Source organism: Haematobia irritans, chromosome 1 (genome assembly GCF_050003625.1).
Source record: "Haematobia irritans isolate KBUSLIRL chromosome 1, ASM5000362v1, whole genome shotgun sequence".
Taxonomy (NCBI): Eukaryota; Metazoa; Arthropoda; class Insecta; order Diptera; family Muscidae; genus Haematobia; species Haematobia irritans.
The window spans coordinates 279,490,109-279,508,912 of record NC_134397.1 but is presented as its reverse complement, the minus strand read 5'-3'; the positions used below and the strand labels follow the sequence as shown (position 1 = coordinate 279,508,912).

Sequence of the window (18,804 nt, the reverse complement as noted above, 5' to 3'; positions counted from 1 at the left end):
TATTTGAGATAAAAACCCCCGTATTTCTAGTAACTGTGAATTGTTAATATAGGCACACCAAGGGTAAAATAGTGTAAAAAAATGACTAATATACTCTTCATTGATAAATAGGTTTATTACAAGTAACTGGTAAGCCTATAGCACTAAATTTCTTTCGTATTAGAATACCATTTTTACTTGCTAATTCTATACGTTGATGGTCTCCAGCGTGATTGTGCATATCTGAAATTAAAAACAAAAACTATATTTTACACATATAGCAAATAATACTCATTTACATACCATTCGTTACATATAAATCATCTCCTATGGTCTTAAGTCTACTTCTACACTTCTTGGAACGATTGTGGATACACTCCCAGTAAACCTTGTCATTTTTAGGACCAAATCGCTTTAAGTTTGACCGGTAAATAAAATCGTTGATAGCTAATAATGTTCCGCCCTTGAACAAAGATATCAATATTTATAGCAATTACTACGCCATGTTAATGCAACATTAAGTTATGTTTTAAATATCTAAGTCTCTGTTAATTTCTTAAAAACTGGATTTTTAAGATTTTAAAATGTCGCAGTCGTTAACAAAGAATATGTAACAGAAAAAATTATGGATAATTCCAGCGCATAATATTTACCTTTCTGCTTATAATAAAAAGCTGCTCTCCGCAATTGCGAATGTGTTGCATAACTGAAAATATTAAAGAAAATGGATGAAAATAAGAATACATATATTAAAAATGAAAATGTATCCATGAATGTATTACTTAGTTAGATTTCAAGTTGTATGATATATTACTGTTTATTGTCAATAAATCGATATGAAATTAAAAATTATACTTAAATCTATATATTGGTGAAGAAGAAATTTAAAATTTAGATATAAAATGTTCATTTCTTTTTTCCAAGTAAGGCTTTCTGTAAACGTTTTTTAATCTTCTCCCTAAATACGTTTGCATCTTCTGAAGCAGCAGTTACTGTTTCTATAGGAGTATTTATTTTGGGCGGTGTTTCAGAGGTAAATTCCAGTTGATCTTGAGCAATTCCTTTTTCCAACTTGACATCCAAATCCTTCGGAAGGGGTACAACATTATCTTCGAAAACGGGACCTGCATCGTCCACTACTATATTTTCTTGTTCAGTGGAATGTTGAACTTGAGCAACAGCTGACTCCACTTGTTCTGCATCAGATTCTTGGCCAGGTGTAAATTTTACCGCAGTGACTATAATAGTTAATAGTTTATTAGTAACAGATATTTGATTAAAACGTCAAATATTTTACCGCTTTTGTCCGTAGCTTGAATGAAATGTACGTGCTCACCATCCAAGGGATAAACAAGCTTTTGGTCGGTTACTACACGAACGGAACATTCTTCTTTGTTCTCTTTGTAGCAACATTGAAATATAGAATATGTACCTTTCCTAAAAATGTAACGGAAATGATGGCCGTCCACAACCAATTTCATTGTGCCTTTAGTTGTTGAAGCATATAGAATTGGTTGTCCTGGGTTATTTTTTATAGACTCCATAATTTTGTTTATCAATTTTGGAACGACCTTTGCAGTAGTACCATCCACCACCTTTCTTGGCCGACCGCGAACTTTGGTTGGTGGTATTTGTTTGAGAAGTATTACATCATCAGAAGTTGCTGTTGTGCAAAAACAGAAGAATTTTTGAAATATAAGACATTAGTAAAACAAACATTTTGTAAACATAATATAAAAAAATAAAAGGAAGTCATTAAATAAAACAATCTAATTAAAAATAAATAAAAACAACAAACACTGGTAAAAATAAACTTTATTTATATATTTTCAACGTCCTTTGTCACCTTTAATTTCAAAGAAAAAATAATAATAAGGGACAAAATGAATAATTTTTCTAAACATCATTATACTTTGTTAACTCGAAAAACTTCAACTTCTCTTAATAAGGTATATCAAGAGTGTCGCGATATTGGGTGCTTTTAGGTTATTTCAAGATTTTGTTTAGATTGCGGGGCTTCTTTCCCTCTGAGTTTTCATTCAAAGGGTATTTTCATAATTTTTAGTATTTTGCAGTGTGTGAAATAAACTGGATCCATGATAAATGTTGCACATATAATAATAAGGTTGACTCGGAGTATTTTGTTGCTATGTCTAAGAAAATAGGGGTAAGTGAAAACAAATATATAAAAAAATAAAACAATATGTAATAAAATAAAATATGAAACAAAAACCAAATATAAGCGATATTAATATCTTATCACTAATCGTATTAACATTTAAGACTGTTACTGCACCAAGTTCAAAAGGCCCAAATGATTGGTACTCACCAAAACTCCCAGCGTAAGTAATCATCCAAAATGTGATATGATTTCAAATATGTTTTGACATTTTGTGTACACTGAAATGTAAAACCAAAACGTTATATTTATAATTAGTTTATCCACAAAAAAACTAATCTTAAATGGTAGATCGAAAATTACATAAGAAAACTAAATAGTTGTTTACAAGTTTGGACTTAACGTCTGCCTTCAGACAAGGAATTTAAGGTGATAAACAACGCACTTGCATTATGTTACGTAAAGTGGCAGCCACTTATGCTATTCAGTCTATAGTGGAAACACAGGTGTGAAACTTATCCTTTAGCCCAATTTCATGTTTAGTTCAATGACAAGGAATCTCCTTTTTGTAGCAAGTGAGGCCCAACTTCCCAGCCGAAGCGGCGGGACTCGCAGACGAGCGTGATGAACGCTAACCCTGCTGAGCCTAGAATCAGGGAGTTGAATCTAGAGATTAGCAAGAATGATTGAATCTAGAGATTAGAGCACAAGCGGAACACATGGTTAGAGCACCTTAAGCAATGTAACCTAGGCACAGGAACAGGTAAATTGTGGACAACACTGAGAGCCTTCTCGAACCCCGCTACGAGGTATGACGGGATTTCAGTCTGAGATGCGCTGGATACTTCAACCGATAGTTTGTCGAGCATCCCGAGAGTGCCTCTAGATCTAAATTAAAGTTGTTAATCCTTATTTCGTTTTATGATGTACGAAATATTTTGTTTAATCATCTTGAATCACATACTGTATTTATGAGATTGTAATCGTTTGTATGTAAAACTATAAATAAACAAACTTAAAACTTCATCAGACAGCATATCAGACAGGTCTGAACAGGATTCATGAGGATACTGTAGCTGAAGCATTGAGAAGCTACAAGGTTAATCTTGTTCTCAGAGTCCGACCACCACCCATTGCACCGGAGGAAAGAGACCTCCCACAGCAGATCAGGGTGGTTTTAGCCCAATTAAGATCAGACAAGTGCATCGGCCTCAATTCCAACCTGTCAGTGATTGATAGCAGCGTAGCTGACGTGTGTCCCATCTGTAACCAAGGGCCACATGACAGTCGTCACCTTTTCGCTTGCCCAGCTAAACCTACGCGACTCACCACAAGACACCAGATCACTCTGGACACGCACCACCCTTGTCGCAGAGTTCCTAGATCTAGACACCAGTTGAAAGTACCACAGCATAGAACAAAACGGATGAAATTACATTAAAAGTTTCAACAACAAACGTAAATTTAAGAAATTGTCCTCGCCGATAAGGTCCCCTTTCCTAATTTCATATTCGGAAAAGTGTATTTTTCACTTACCAGTGCCTTGTGGGTTCGAAAACCATATTGTATTGTTAAAAACCAAATTCAGTAAAAAAAATATAAGTTCCTAAACAGTACATATTTCGTAGCTGATGTACGATTCCTATAAAATTTATTTGATGCACCATAATCTCCGATTGCAAATAACCCACGTCTTCTTATTGACAGATATAGCAGAGATGCAAAAACTTGGTAGTGGATTCAGTTAAATTGTAAAAGATTTTTAAATGTACCTCGAAATATGTCAATATCAACTATGTTTGTAGTGGACACCATTTTGTTAATCAATTACAAAAACAAAAAATGTGATGCGCTTTACAGACTATCAGTTATTCCGGACGACAGTGCTCGTGTCGAACATATCCCATATATTGTGCACATTATAAGTTAAGTCCGAAGGCATAATCACTGCTGCATGTTTATGGGATCGATAACACATTTACTGATTTTTAAGTCATCCCCGACAAGTCGTATCGATCCGACACATTGTAAGATTCATTACAAACACCGACATTCCGTCCAGAATTATAAGTGCATAGTATAAGTTTATCCGGAACATATCCCATATATTGTGCACAATATGCGTTAAGTCCGAAGGCATAATCGATACTGCTGCATGTTTATGGGATCGATAACACATTTACCGATTTTTTAGTCATCAACGAATTGTCGTATCTATTGGACACATTGTAAGATTCTTTACAAACACAGACATTCCTTCCGGAAAAACTGATAATTTGTAAGACATTGTAAAGGGTGATTTGTTAAGAGCTTGATAACTTTTTTTTTTAAAAAAACGCATAAAATTTGCAAAATCTCATCGGTTCTTTATTTGAAACGTTAGATTGGTCCATGACATTTACTTTTTGAAGATAATTTCATTTAAATGTTGACCGCGGCTGCGTCTTAGGTGGTCCATTCGGAAAGTCCAATTTTGGGCAACTTTTTCGAGCATTTCGGCCGGAATAGCCCGAATTTCTTCGGAAATGTTGTCTTCCAAAGCTGGAATAGTTGCTGGCCTATTTCTGTAGACTTTAGACATGACGTAGCCCCACAAAAAATAGTCTAAAGGCGTCAAATCGCATGATCTTGGTGGCCAACTTACCGGTCCATTTCTTGAGATGAATTGTTCTCCGAAGTTTTCCCTAGCGCCATCTTGTTGAAACCACATGTCAACCAAGTTCAGTTCTTCCATTTTGGGCAACAAAAAGTTTGTTAGCATCGAACGATAGCGATCGCCATTCACCGTAACGTTGCGTCCAACAGCATCTTTGAAAAAATACGGTCCAATGATTCCACCAGCGTACAAACCACACCAAACAGTGCATTTTTCGGGATGCATGGGCAGTTCTTGAACGTCTTCTGGTTGCTCTTCACTCCAAATGCGGCAATTTTGCTTATTTACGTAGCCATTCAACCAGAAATGAGCCTCATCGCTGAACAAAATTTGTCGATAAAAAAGCGGATTTTCTGCCACTGATTTTGGTAATAAAATTCAATGATTTGCAAGCGTTGCTCGTTAGTAAGTCTATTCATGATGAAATGTCAAAGCATACTGAGCATCTTTCTCTTTGACACCATGTCTGAAATCCCACTTGATCTGTCAAATACTAATGCATGAAAATCCTAACCTCAAAAGAATCACCCTTTAATTATAACAAGATGTCCAAATTGCCTCTTGTTCTTGAATAGATAAAAGTGCACGACTTTAGGTTCACACACGTTCGTTATCTATTTTGCTTGTTGGAATGTTTCTTTGCAACATTTTCTCCAATTCCTCTTTAAAATTGTATTCGTAACAATCATGTGTCTAAATAGCTGTGTTCGGGGGACCAATAATGTATTGTGACGAATTTGATAATTATAGACATAAGTTTATTTAAATTAGTTTCCGTTAATTTAAAATTTCAAATTGTAACGATAAAATTTCGCTATCACTTCTTGGAATTTTCTACTCATTTTCTAGTATTTTCCTGAATTTCTTTTATGTTCTTTTGTTTGCTTACCGAAATGTTAGTTCTTACTCTCTCATAGAATAACAACCCCTTTGCTTTGTTATTTTGCTTTCTCATTTCATCTCATTGTCTATTGTCATTGTTGTTGTAGTAATGCGAGCATATATCTATGTGAGTGTGTATGTGTTTGGCAGCCACCAGACGAATAACTTAATGGTCGTAGATCCTTCTAGCCTTGTCTAAGAATGTTATGGCGTTGCCAGAATATTGTAGTGCTACCAGAATGTTCTCGTATTGCCACACCGTCATATATAAAAGCGCTCACATGCTGCTAACGAGTCAGTCTTAATTAAAGCGTCAAACGAATAACTCCAGTGTGAACGAATTGTAAAGTGTGAAGTCATAGTAAATAAATTGTAGATTGTCGTTATTTAAAAGAACTGTGTTTTAATTGTCGGGTAATTAAAAACGCCTAAATATAAAAACGTAACAGTATAATAATTTGTGACTCTAAAATTTTTCGTTTAGACAAAAACACGAACAAAAAGAGATAACAAAACAACAATTGACAAATAAAGAAGTTAAAAGAGTGAAACATTTTGAATTGGCCGCTACTACGGGCGTGTTTCCAAAATTAAAACTGTAAAGTAAAAATTCCTATTTTCTCAGAAAAACTGTAGAAAACTTAACGTAGAAAGAACACCAGGGAGCATAATAGACATATCTTAATGATTTAATGACTTAGGGTGGGCATTAAGTTCCAGTTTAGCCGTTAAGATTGCCATTTTTATCGTCATATAATTATAAATAAACCATATTGGTCATTATGTCTTATATGGCAATGTAATTTGTAAAGATACGGTACCAATAAATACTCAACAAAATAAAAATAAACACAATTTACTTGAAGTAATTTCTTTTGGCATAAATGTTGAATGAAAAGAGTGCAGAAACAGGCCTATTAACCAAATTGAAAATTCTTCATTTTCTTTTCTTTTTTAGATTCGTATCATCATACCCATTTTTTCCAACTCTCTCATACATGTATGAACCTAAACTCATGAGCCGATTAGAAAAAAAGGGGAAGAATTTAGACATCTTGGGAAATCAGATAATCTTTGGCCGGTACTCTGTTCGTTTGTTCTGAAAATATACAAAGGATCAAAGGAATAGCAGATTAATTGCCCAAGGACGCATTATGCGCTTTACAGACTATCAGTTATTCCGGACGGAATGTCGGTGTTTGTAAAGAATCTTACAGTGTGTCGGATCGATGCGACATGTCGGCGATGACTAAATAATCGGTAAATGTGTTATCGATCCCATAAACATGCAGCAGTATCGATTATGCCTTCGGACTTAACTTATAATGTGCACAATATATGGGATATGTTCGGCACGAGCACTGTCGTCCGGAATAACTGATAGTCTGTAAAGCGCATTACTCTCTTGCCAGTTTTTACTGGAAAAGTGCCCGAACAGTCCTAATATCAACTATGTTTGTAGAGGACGCCATTTTGTTAATCAATTACAAAAAAATCGATTTGACGCCGTTCAATAAAATTGAAGTCTTCGACGACAAGAAAGTGGATTGTAATGTTAAATGATCGACTATGTCGACTATATTGTCTGATCGCAACGAGAAAATTTGTAGTTTTGAAGGAATTTAACCCCCCTCATAAACACATAATGCGTTCCGTCATCAACCCCGAGTATACGTCTGACCAGCTTGAACGGTGTCAATTTTTACGATGCCGGTCCCGATATATGTCCTGAGGGCATATGATCGTCTAAGGGAAGGGGTTGTATGAGTGTATGCGGGGTATGCTTCTTTACTTCTTCTTCTTCTTCAATTAGATGATTCTTCATAGTAGTGGACGATTGGAAAGACGTGTTATAAATAATAATAATATCCAAGCCGCAAAATAAACAAATAAAAGTGAATAAATATGAAATAAAATGTGTCTGTATATGTATGTGTCTGGAGCCAAAGATTTAATTGCATCCAAAGATATTATAATGTGATGGTAGTGAAAGTGAATAGAAAATACCTTTGTCCTGTTGGTGGTGTAAAATATTTTAGGTTTTCATTATGTTGATATGGAACTATTGTTAACAATTTGCAAATAATTAATAAAATATCAACAAATACTGATTTTTATTGAGTTGATATGAATATTTCCATTTCTGGTAATATTTCCATTTCATGTATGCTATAAGAGTGTATAAGTGTATAAGATGAGAAAAAAAGCAAAACAAAACAATTATGATTGTAAGGTTGGTAAGTGAAATTAAAAGACACTATAAATGTATTTGCAAGACGTTACCCCAACATTGCTAGGGTTCCTTTATTTAAATGCCATAGGCCATAGTTGGACATTGTTCTGAAAATGTTGTACCTAACATTGAAGCTAGAGGTGTGCGCGTGAATCACGTGAGTCGTGAATAAAATCTGAAGCAACTCTCGTGAATGAGCGTGAATGGAACTAAAATAAATATGTCGGGCGTGAGTAATAAAATCGGTTCGTGAATGTGCGTGAATAAAATTTCTGCAAAATCACGCTCACGAAAAAATCAAGATTTAATTCTTACTCGTATGTTAAATGAAATTGATTTAGCTGTCGAACTATATTTTATTTATGAATTTTGGGCTTAAATCTGCTTTAGTACAAGTGGTCCGATTGGTCCAATTTTTGGCCAGCGTGTATACTTTTCGATTCTAAACACAAAATGTAATATACCACTTTTTGGCGGAAAGACCTATTTTCGGAATTACGGCCCCTAAAGTTTTCATTGTCACGTATATTGGATTTATTATCCATCGCACATAATCATCCTAAAAATAATATATTTAGAATAACATGGACCCGGAGAGGTCCTGGGTTCGCGTTAGCCACTTTGGAGAAAGACCCAAACCCCGGCCGAAGGCCGGCTGCCTATCCTCTTTTGGTTCGAGTTAGCCCACTTTGGACCCTGTCCATAGGAGAAAGTCTCAAACCCCGGCCGAAGGCCTGCTACCTATCCTCTTTGGGTTCGCGTTAGCCCACTTTGGACCCTGTCCATAGGAGAAAGTCTCAAACCCCGGCCGAAGGCCGTCCACCTATACCCCATTTTTAGTGGGTCGGTATCTCGGAAACTACGCTCTTTCGACAACATTTTTACTTAATATTTTCTGCTTAAAATTTACTCTTTTTACCAAATACGGGAAAAACCGGAATTTATTCATTTCATGAAAAATTGCTGTTAGAATTAAGCAAAATATAAAGGAAAATACCGATTTTCAGATATCGATATCTCGAAAACTAGGCTTTTCCGCCAAATTTTTTTCCTTACATATTCGATTTGAAATCCCTTCTCCTACACTTTTTGTTTATTTTTAACAACTTGTGCTAAAGTAGATTTGTTCCGAATTTTGTTGCCTTTGCTCATTCCCGGTTGGAAAATGTCGTGAATCGTGATTGAGCGTGAGTATGTAATAGTAGTTCGTGCGTGAGTACTGCTTTGCATTTCGTGAATGTGAGCGAAATTTCACTCACGCGCACACCTCTAGTCGAAACCAGACCTTTTTGTGACTGCAGGAAAAATGTTACACTAATGAGGCCCCCGAATACTTGGAACACTAATTTGCCCATAATGTAGTCAAGATCTCACGAACAGAATCTGGTACATTCCATTTGGTACAGCGCTTGATCCACCGTATTATTTAGTTTTATGCCCGCATTGTATAAGAGCTGCCCTATTAAGTTTGTTGAACTGAGCTGAAAAAAAAATTAAAAGTTGAACTCCAAAATCTGGGCCATATTTTCCTTAAAACCATTTTTGGGGATGTCATTACTGGCGATGGCCTTTCTGATTGTGCTGTTAAAAAAAAAAAGGTCATTGTGTGCTTTGGTAAGCAAAATACCTGTTGGTCCAATGTGATCAATTATTTCTTAAAAACTAAACTTTGTACAAGTCAGTGTTGAGGTGAAATAAAGGTTTCATAGACAAGTAATATGCAAACATTTCAGTCGGGGTGGAGCGTATAAGTCTCAATAAGTTTTGATTTTTGCCCTTATAAGCATTGACAAGTATGACAGCACAAATAAAGGGTGGTTAAAATTGCAAGGGCCGATGTTGATTTTAGGAAATTATTGTAATTTTATTTTATTATGATATATTTGTATTACTTAATTATGTATGGAACAAAATATCGGCCAAATGGGCGCCGCGACCTCGGTGGCACACCTTCATCCGATGGTCCAAATTTTCGATGACGCTGAGGCATAATGGAGGTTCACATTCAACATCGGCCCTTACAATTTAACCACCCTTTATTAACAACAAAGCTTAAAAAACGTTTACCCGTACTTCTAGTGCCTGCCACCATTCCTGTTGCCGAGTTCAATGTTGGATCCACAGGATCCGCCAGCACCATTCAAATACAGCAAATGCAAAGCAAAATATAATATATTGTACATTTAACTATTCCAGCAAGGAATAAAAAATATAGAAATTCCAAAAAATGTTATATACAATTATGTATAAAGATGTCAGAATGGTATTAGCTTAGTAGAAAATGACCACCACTAATAGAGATTAATATTGTGGGTTTACACATATGCTTAGGGCATGTACAACTTTTAAAATTTGACGATTATTCTTAATCAAAAATCCCCAACCCGAAAATTAAGACCTTTGAGGATTTGATATTTTTTTTTTAATTTTGTAAAATTATAACATATATAAAAAAATCGACTTACACATCTTTAAAAAAAGAACGAGAAAGTTACTCCTGGTATAAGGTAAGTGAAATATTAAATATGTATTTGTATTATTAATATATGTTAATGGACTATATTGATAGATTTATAATATTCAGGAAAGTTGGCTTAGAACTAACTATTAACCTACCCTAACGCACAATATTTGAATAAATATTAAAATTAACCCAAAACATTTGTAAAACAGAAGGAGAAAATGCCAGTATGTAGCTATATTCATATTATCGATAATAAACCCCTTCATTCCATAAGAATGCTTAAATACTTTATGACTTCGACGTTATGCCGCATTTCTTTTGAGTTTTAAATACGCAAATATTCACAGGAAAGGTATCAATCTTGTCAATGTAGATTGCTTGTCAGAGAGATAAAGAAATCTTCGATCAATCACATTTTCATATTGGATTTGAATTTTCTTCTTGGGAGTATCGAAGAGGAACCTATGGACGTACCTATATTGGAAATCAATACACATACACTGAAAAAAGTACGTAATTACAGTTCGTGTGCTGAAGAAAACCCCAACCTTCTTTGAATAAAATAAACATATAGGCGAATACACAAATTGGTGAAAGCAGGACACAAAAGCTTAGAAATTTGACTTTGTCAATAACAAAATTTTGACAAATTTAAAAATTACGAATTATACACCTTAAGATAATTATAGTAAATTTAAATAATTCATATATATTAATTATTCTTTGGAAATTCTGCAAAAAATGATTAATATTTTAATACTGCTTCCAGTTAACGCGCTGGAATTTATTTTCAGTCGACAGGTCATCCGCTTATTGTTTTCGGTGAATATTTGTATCGCCATATTCGTGGTAAATATTGGCGCTGTGTCCGACCCGCTAAACACAAATGTACTGCCCGTCTTATTGTTTCCCATGGGAAAATTACCAAATCGCAAGGAAATCATATGCATGAGGATGAGATGTATAAAATCGGAACGGGTAGAGAATTTAGAAAGGCAATTGGCAGTGATGAATATTTTTCGATAGATGTGTATAAGAGAAATCTAATCTCTAATAGATATTAATGTTAGATCTCAACGCGACGGCGGCGAAGAATCTTAAAGCAATAAAATGAAAAAAAAAGGATTACTGAGGGCAATATAATGTTCATTTAGAACAAATGTTCCAATATTAATCACCATCGTTACCTAAGCAATTACCTGATTCATTTAAAAATATAATTGATTTAATTAAATTATGCGATTGATTATTGTTTGATTAAATATATAACATATATATTTTTTTAAATAATAAGAATTAAATTCAAGATTGATTAAAAAAAAACTGTGTTTGTTTTTTGTGTATGTTGCAAAAAATTAATCCTTCAAACTATTTCAATGTCTTCTTCAATTCTTCTTTATAAGTGTTATATATGTATGTATTAACCATAAATATTATCCATATTATATAAAATATATTCAAACCTTTTCTTTATTATAGTATATTCAATAAAATCGTCCCGTGCAACATAACTTGGGACATTTTTGTACATTAAAAAATATACAAGTAATGTAACTTTAATCGAACTTACAACCGCAATATACACAATTTGCCTAATATAAAATAAATTTAGTATTTGTCTCTTTATGTGCGATGATCCTATTTTATACATCGTCATACGCTAAAACGAATCTTCAAGATTGCGTAGATAGTATTTGCAACCACTACTGTTTATTTTAATCGCTGTACTAATCGTTAATCCAATGAGCCAGTTTAGATCGGAACACTGTTATTAGGTGCGAGTATGTGTATTTTTCGAAAGGTGCTGATTAACATGACACGTTTTGCGTATTGGGAGTTCTGAACCTGGAAATATGTGGTGATTCTATATCTGATTGGGTATGTAGTTGAGGTGAAAAATTGTGCTTTGGAAAAATTATTTACCCTCACCAAACCGTTTCGGTTACAACACATCACATTTTAATGAGTACTACCACGTAGGCCACGCATTTGTCCATTCATTGCTCATATCTCTATTAAATACTAATTGGTTACCTATTTTGAACTAAGTTACCTCCAAGATGATTTGATAAATAGAGTTTTTGCTGGGTATATGCAAATAGATTTGTTCAAAAATATATCACGACTTTTTCCGAGTTTGGTGACGGTCAAATTTTACCAATTAAAAATCCAAATATCTATTTACTATTTACTTTTCAGAGCCCCTAGACCAAATTATAATCATTCGAATAAATAAAATAGATTTAAATATTTTGTGATATAAAATTACAAACAAAGATTGTTTATGGAATTTGCTAAATAGAACTTTGATTTCTCATTTCTTAAGTGTTTATTTACTTCAATGGGCAGTCCATCACGAATTGGATGGTATGAAATAACTCAATTATTCACGCGAATCACAACATATTTCGTTTTAAATTTTTGCTTTCTTTTAAGTTTGCTACTTGTTGAAGAAATTGTCTGAAATTGAGTCGCAATCAAATGGAAACATGAAGGAGGTATTTTGATGTTTTTGAAAAAAAATCCATTTTCAGAAAAAAACAAGCAAATTCCATGGTTTTGGTATTAGTATTGTATTATTGCATACATAACATATTATTGTCTTTATCATATTTTTACAGCTTTGGAGTACATTTATAGTCACCATACAGGCAAACCATTACTGGTACTAGGCAATTATTTGTATCGAAAAAATCGCGCTAAGTACTGCTGCACTGTTCCATCATTTCGGTTTGTCCGTGTGGCTGGTCAACATACCTATGGTCGTGAGAATGAACGAATTGTTCAAGGAAGAAAACTGGGAAAAAACAGCAAACCGATATATCCTTTGGCAGATTTCAAAGATCCGAAATAACTCAAATTGGTTTGAGACAAAACACGTGAAAAAGATTTTGTATTTCGTATGAAGGAAAGTGAACGATTTTTTTTTTGCTATGAAAATTAGAATATCTAGCTTATTGTAGTATGAGGTAAAATAAAAACCATAATGACTTGTCCTTGTGTTGTTCTTTTTGATAATTGTAAAATATAGAAATGGGTAAAATATGAATGAAAATGATGAATGAAAAATATGCTCTATTTTTCATTCATCATCAAATATGAAATCTCTTTTTTATCAAGCAAACAACAGTTGAAATCTAGATAAAGTGGATTTTGGAAGTGTAATGTGAATGCCGTATTATTGAGGCAGCATCATTAATAATTATTTCTTTAGATTCGTTTTGTTTAATTAATTTTCTGTGGTCTCCCTTGCAGGAACTATCGTCTCGCGTATGTCATCTAGCCAACATATACTTAAACAAAAGACCGAATTGTACTTTCTGGATTTGCCTTGCGGCGTATGGCTGGATAACGAGATATACCATTACATGCGTAATCAGAAACAAGGTTTGAACTTAATATTTCGTGGCTACATGTATAAAAAGGAGGCGAGTTTCCGCTCCACCATCAATTGGATATGCTCGAATGGCAATGGTAAACGGGTGTCAGAAAACAAATGCACTGCACGATGCATTACAAAAATAGAAGGTGGTCTTAAATTGGGCAAAAATCCCCATAACCACCCGCCAAAATTTACACCAGACACAATGCCCTCTAACCTTATTAGTGGTGACAGTAAAAAGGCCTACAACCAAATATAAGTGAAAACAATATATTCAAAAATATTTTAATGTTTATGTAAGAATTTTGAAACGAAATCTCTTTTAATTCCCTAATAATTATTTACAATAAATCATTTTTAAATCATATGGTGTTTGCTTTATTTTCACTTCAATTTTAATTATTTATACTCTTTTTTTTTGGTGCTTTTATTAATTTTTTTCTTCTGTTTTCTCCACTATATCACTCTAGAAATCAAAATAATAAAAATAGGGAATGTGGAATATATTTTCCATAATGGCATTAAATATCAAAAAACACGTTCAACTCCCTACCGCAGCTATTGGTTTTGTTTGACATTAGACTGTCCAGCCTATTTGGTGTGGAATATCTTGAAAGGAGGACGCCTAATCAAATATAAAACTCATTCAAGTCAATGCTCAAAAAAGTAAATAAAAGCAATTATTTGGAGAAAAACAAACACAATCTGAGTTTTATTTATTAAATTAATGAGACGAAGCAAAAAAGTTTTTTTCTTTATTGATAATCGATTTCTTCTGTTTTTTCTACAATCCTTTTATCTTAAAATATTTCCAGGACAATCGCATTATTATAATCAAGTGATACTGGAATCAGAACAACCACGAAATACAAAATCAGGTATGGACATGCCACAACCATCCATTCCTTGTCATCCAGCCAATCAGCGGATTTCTTCGTCCACATTACGTAGTAGTAACAATGGTCCCGTCTTTGTGGTCAGCAAATATGGAACAAAGCAATTACTACTGAAGCAACATACTTTCAATCGTCATGTGATTCGAGAAGATGTTATCTATTGGCGTTGCAGTCAGTTTGCCGTTTTGCGATGCAAGGCTCGCATTAAGACTAAAGGTCAAACTTTGACCGTTCTCAACAGTGACCACAATCATGAAGTTATTACTCAAGCCCGCAAATATGGTTCACTGAAAAACATAAAAGCCGGTCGTCCATCTTTGGTGAAAAAGGACGGAGGCTTTTCAAATAAAAAGATTCAACTCTAATTTAAGTAATTAAGTATGTATGTTTTTTTAATGTGTATGCAAAAGTGTGCATATTTGCTTTTAATATTAAATACATTTAGATTAGTATTTATACTTAAGTTTATGTTTTACCAATGGTTACATAAAGTAATATATAAGTAATTATAAAAAAAAATAAAGAACAAATTGTACATTTGTGAAAATTACAAAATATAAATAATAAACACATAATATGTCCCACTATAATGTCCCTCACTCACTCTTAATTACATCTTGCCTATTTGATTATTTATGATATGTTATTAACAACAATTTCTTATTATTCTCTTTTTTCATGATTCGTTTTTGGACTATTTGTATTTTTGGTCCAGAGGGCAGCTATTTTATTACCTATATTACGGGGTTTCGCGGCAGCCGAAAGCTTAAAGTAGGCGATTATACTTTTACCCGCAATAAGGCCTCTGGTAATAAAACCTACTGGTCTTGTGCCCGTGCCGGAATACACAAATGCAAAGCCCGAGCTGTAACAATCGACGAAGACTATAGGCATGATGTCGTTTTGAAATGTGGAAAACATAATCATCCCCCATTCTAAACCTTGATCTTGGTGTAATTGTTCGATGTGCTTCATCAGGTTTTTTGCCATATATTCAATTTCTATCATTAAAAACATTTTGCTTTGTGTAAGGTTTAGTTATTTTTTTCTACATTAATCAATAAAATTTGGTAACAAATTGTTAAAAAGACAAATGTCTCAATAAATAATTGAATTGTTAAGAAATCTGTGTTAATGTTTTGCCATTTTTAATGTGGGATCGTCTTAAGCTCAGTTTACTTTGACCTATGCCCTTTTTCTAACCCATATATGTGTTCTCTTCTTTTATTTTCTAGATTTAAAGATTTTACACAGTGGCCTGGAATTTATTGTGGGACAAAGGAATTGCATGCTGCTAGCGTACAAAGGCTATAATTTTGTGAAAAATCGAAAGAGTGGGGTGAAGACATACTGGATATGCTCAAAGAAAGTAAGTACACGAAAATAATTTTTGCTAGTCAATGCTTACAATAGTTGTTGCTAAACTAGTTTTAAGGGTTATTAGAGGGAGGGAATAGACAAAAAACTTTACTTGGGTCTTGAAAATATTGCGGGTAACATTTTAAAACCTACAAATTGTTCGCTAGACGATGAAGTGCAAAAATATAGCAGCATGCACTGACTGCTGTTTTAGGAATGTAGGAATTATTAGCTCTCAAAACACTTCGAGGGACAAGCAAAAGGAAACTTGAAAGTAATGGATAGTTATTTCTATATGCGTCGTGGTGCCTCCTAGCACACAGATGAATTTATTTATTAATTACATTTACAATAAAATTATAAATATAATTGTAAGCTTTGATTGCTAGGGTCTTAAGCTTGTTCGAAATTACAAAAAAGAAAATGTGGATTAGATAAGTATTGTGTTTTTAAAGTTAGATTGAATTGTACAGGCTACATTTTTTAAGGAAGTTTATGATTTCAGTCTTATTAAAATCTAAGTGCAAATTGTTCAAAATATCCAATAAATTATTGTTGGGTATGTTGATTGCAAAGTGTTTTAATATGTGGACATTCGACGGGTAGACGTTTCATATTAATAGAAGTTGACTTACAAAACTGACACTGACGAATCAATGGTAGCGATATTACAGAAAAGTTCAGTCTTGTAAAAACTTCTCAATAAGTGGTGTCTAACATTGTATGACACTCAAATTACACACTACAATAATGGATACCATGCATCATTATTGTCATATAGCTTGTTTATCTGTCGAAATTAAGTTTAAATCGTAGTGTCCCAAACTTACTTTCGAAAGACGCGTATATAAATTTGGCAGCCTTCAGATCATAGCAGTTTCGGTTATCTTTGCAGGGACACGAATAAAGAGAAATATTTGGATACATCTTAGTGACGTGTTTTATTCTAATATTGACCAAGGGCGAAGAACTGAAATCTCAATTCTTGCTGCACGTCAACTTATTTATTATTTGTGTTTTAGCGATATTACTTTATGTACCCAGCAAAAACTCTCATTACCCGGTAATCTTGTAGTATTAAAAATAAAGTATTAAATATCATTTTTTAAATGCTGTTTAGCTTTGCTAGATACCAAAATTCAACAAATGTAAAGACAATTTCATTAATTTTGAAGGTTTTTTTTAGAATCATTAAAGGCAAGATGATCTTAGTCCAACAAAATTATTTTTCATGTAAAGATACTCATTTATATACTCGAATCACTTAACCGTATGGACAGAACAACATAATTTGGCCTCACAATGTTTTGTTTTTTTCAGTGTATGTTAAACCTTATGAAAATAATAATTTGGTCCATTAGTAACGATGTAAATTTGGATGGGCATATTCCATGATTAAACTAGAAAACAACTAGCGAGTTGAATTTGTTCATTACTTTACAATATACCTACATTCATTTAAAATACCATTATTATGAAATACTTGGAAAAATCTTCAGAATCACCGTTAGATTGCATATTGGCTTTAATTTTTTAAGTAAATGCTCAATTATGTTGAAATTTATAATTAATTATGCCATAATTTGTCCATTTTATTAAGTCATTGATCATCGGTATCATATTTTGGGAATAATCAGCACAAATTACTGAGCAGTATTTACTATTGTCATTACAACTCATTGCAGTGTAATGCAACGTGTAATGGGAGTTTTAATTCTGGCAATGCGAACTGTAAATAGTTGTGGTTACTTAGTTTTTGCTGGGTATGACAGTAGTTGTAATCAGTACCTACTCGTATGATTACTTAGAGGTAGCATGGGCCCAGCATTGACACTGTAGGAAATGAATTTCGAAATGGAACATTTTTTATATGTACCTGTAGGAAAATTAGGCAAAAGTCCGACTTGCCAGTAACCGATAGCAATAAAACCATATGTTAAGACAATTCTTTGGATATATTTTATAATGCTTCAGTGAATTGTTACAATATACTCTTTTAATATCTTTTAGGGTAGTCTCAAATGTAATGCTCGCGTGGTGACTGACGTTATTAACGGAGTAACGCAAATTGTACTGGAATCATGTCCGCATAATCATGAAAAAATGGTTGCTCGCAAAAAACGGAAATCTGCAGCTGCTCCTTTATCCGAAGCTAAGATTAGAGTGAAGAACGTAGCAAAGTGAGATGAGAATAACCAGACATCTGGGGTATTTACATAATACACACACATATTTTTATGATTATACATATATTTTTAATTCTTAAATAAATGATTAAATAGAATCGCCACATCATAATACATTGTAGTTAATGGATTTTATTTTATATTGTATTTATCTCTTTTTATTTGGTGCCTTCGATACCTTGGCAAAGGCAATTATTTAGAATTTTTTTTTTGTTTTAATTAGTAATGCTCGACATTTTTGCCTTTTTTGCAGGAGAACGTGCAGTATTATCTGTTGGCCAGCGTGGTTGTACGGTACTCTTGTACAATAATGAAAAATATGTGAGAAATAGGCGTTCAAGCACGAGAACCTATTGGATATGCTCAAGAAAGGTGAATAAGTTTATTAAATCTATGTTTTATATATTAAAAATTTATATAATTTTACGGGTACCTTTTTTGTAACAATGGTCTTCAAATATCTACGTTTAAACAAAAACAAAAAGGAATTGTCCATGTTGCATTTTCTATTAACATTTTATTATATCTTCTGCAAAATCGAAAAGCCCTACAACAGCATGATTTTGAACGTATAAGTTTTTCTATATGTTATCGCATCTTAGTTTGTTCGAAAACTACAGGTATTTAATGACTTTTAGTTTTGATGTT

The 18,804-nt window shown here is 33.4% G+C and overlaps 3 protein-coding genes across 22 annotated transcripts in view; 1 reads left to right on the top strand and 2 right to left on the bottom strand.

Annotated features, from left to right (window-relative positions):
* The window catches only part of LOC142226702 (modifier of mdg4-like), a 70,815-nt gene that overhangs the window by 39,094 nt on the left and 12,917 nt on the right, over nucleotides 1-18,804 (top strand). Inside the window, exons 5-6 of one of the 19 annotated variants that reach the window (XM_075297053.1) lie at nucleotides 15,847-15,980; nucleotides 18,410-18,528. The exons of 11 other annotated variants lie outside the window; for them this stretch is intronic. In XM_075297053.1, the coding sequence (XP_075153168.1) occupies nucleotides 15,847-15,980; nucleotides 18,410-18,481 (206 nt within the window). In that variant the 3' untranslated portion in view covers nucleotides 18,482-18,528. Of the gene's footprint in view, nucleotides 1-13,588; nucleotides 14,081-14,185; nucleotides 14,382-14,530; nucleotides 14,990-15,326; nucleotides 15,574-15,846; nucleotides 15,981-17,980; nucleotides 18,269-18,409; nucleotides 18,529-18,804 lie in introns of those variants that run through there. 7 more of the 19 variants (XM_075296967.1, XM_075297046.1, XM_075296927.1 and 4 more) reach the window with 7 other exon arrangements.
* On the bottom strand, nucleotides 92-773 carry LOC142226866 (uncharacterized). The gene is made up of 3 exons (XM_075297108.1): nucleotides 633-773; nucleotides 283-442; nucleotides 92-222 (listed from the first exon to the last, which is right to left on the bottom strand). The coding sequence occupies exons 1-3, from the start codon at nucleotides 723-725 to the stop codon at nucleotides 98-100; spliced, it is 378 nt and encodes a 125-aa protein (XP_075153223.1). The 5' UTR covers nucleotides 726-773; the 3' UTR covers nucleotides 92-97.
* On the bottom strand, nucleotides 771-3,814 carry pre-mod(mdg4)-T. 2 transcript variants are annotated; one of them, XM_075297065.1, is made up of 4 exons: nucleotides 3,635-3,814; nucleotides 2,309-2,379; nucleotides 1,277-1,642; nucleotides 771-1,217 (listed from the first exon to the last, which is right to left on the bottom strand). In XM_075297065.1, exons 2-4 carry the CDS (start codon nucleotides 2,331-2,333, stop codon nucleotides 886-888), a joined length of 723 nt encoding a protein of 240 aa, XP_075153180.1. In that variant the 5' UTR covers nucleotides 2,334-2,379; nucleotides 3,635-3,814; the 3' UTR covers nucleotides 771-885. The 2 variants fall into 2 exon arrangements, with proteins under 2 accessions (XP_075153180.1, XP_075153188.1); XM_075297073.1 differs by lacking the exon at nucleotides 2,309-2,379 and having other exon boundaries at nucleotides 3,635-3,813.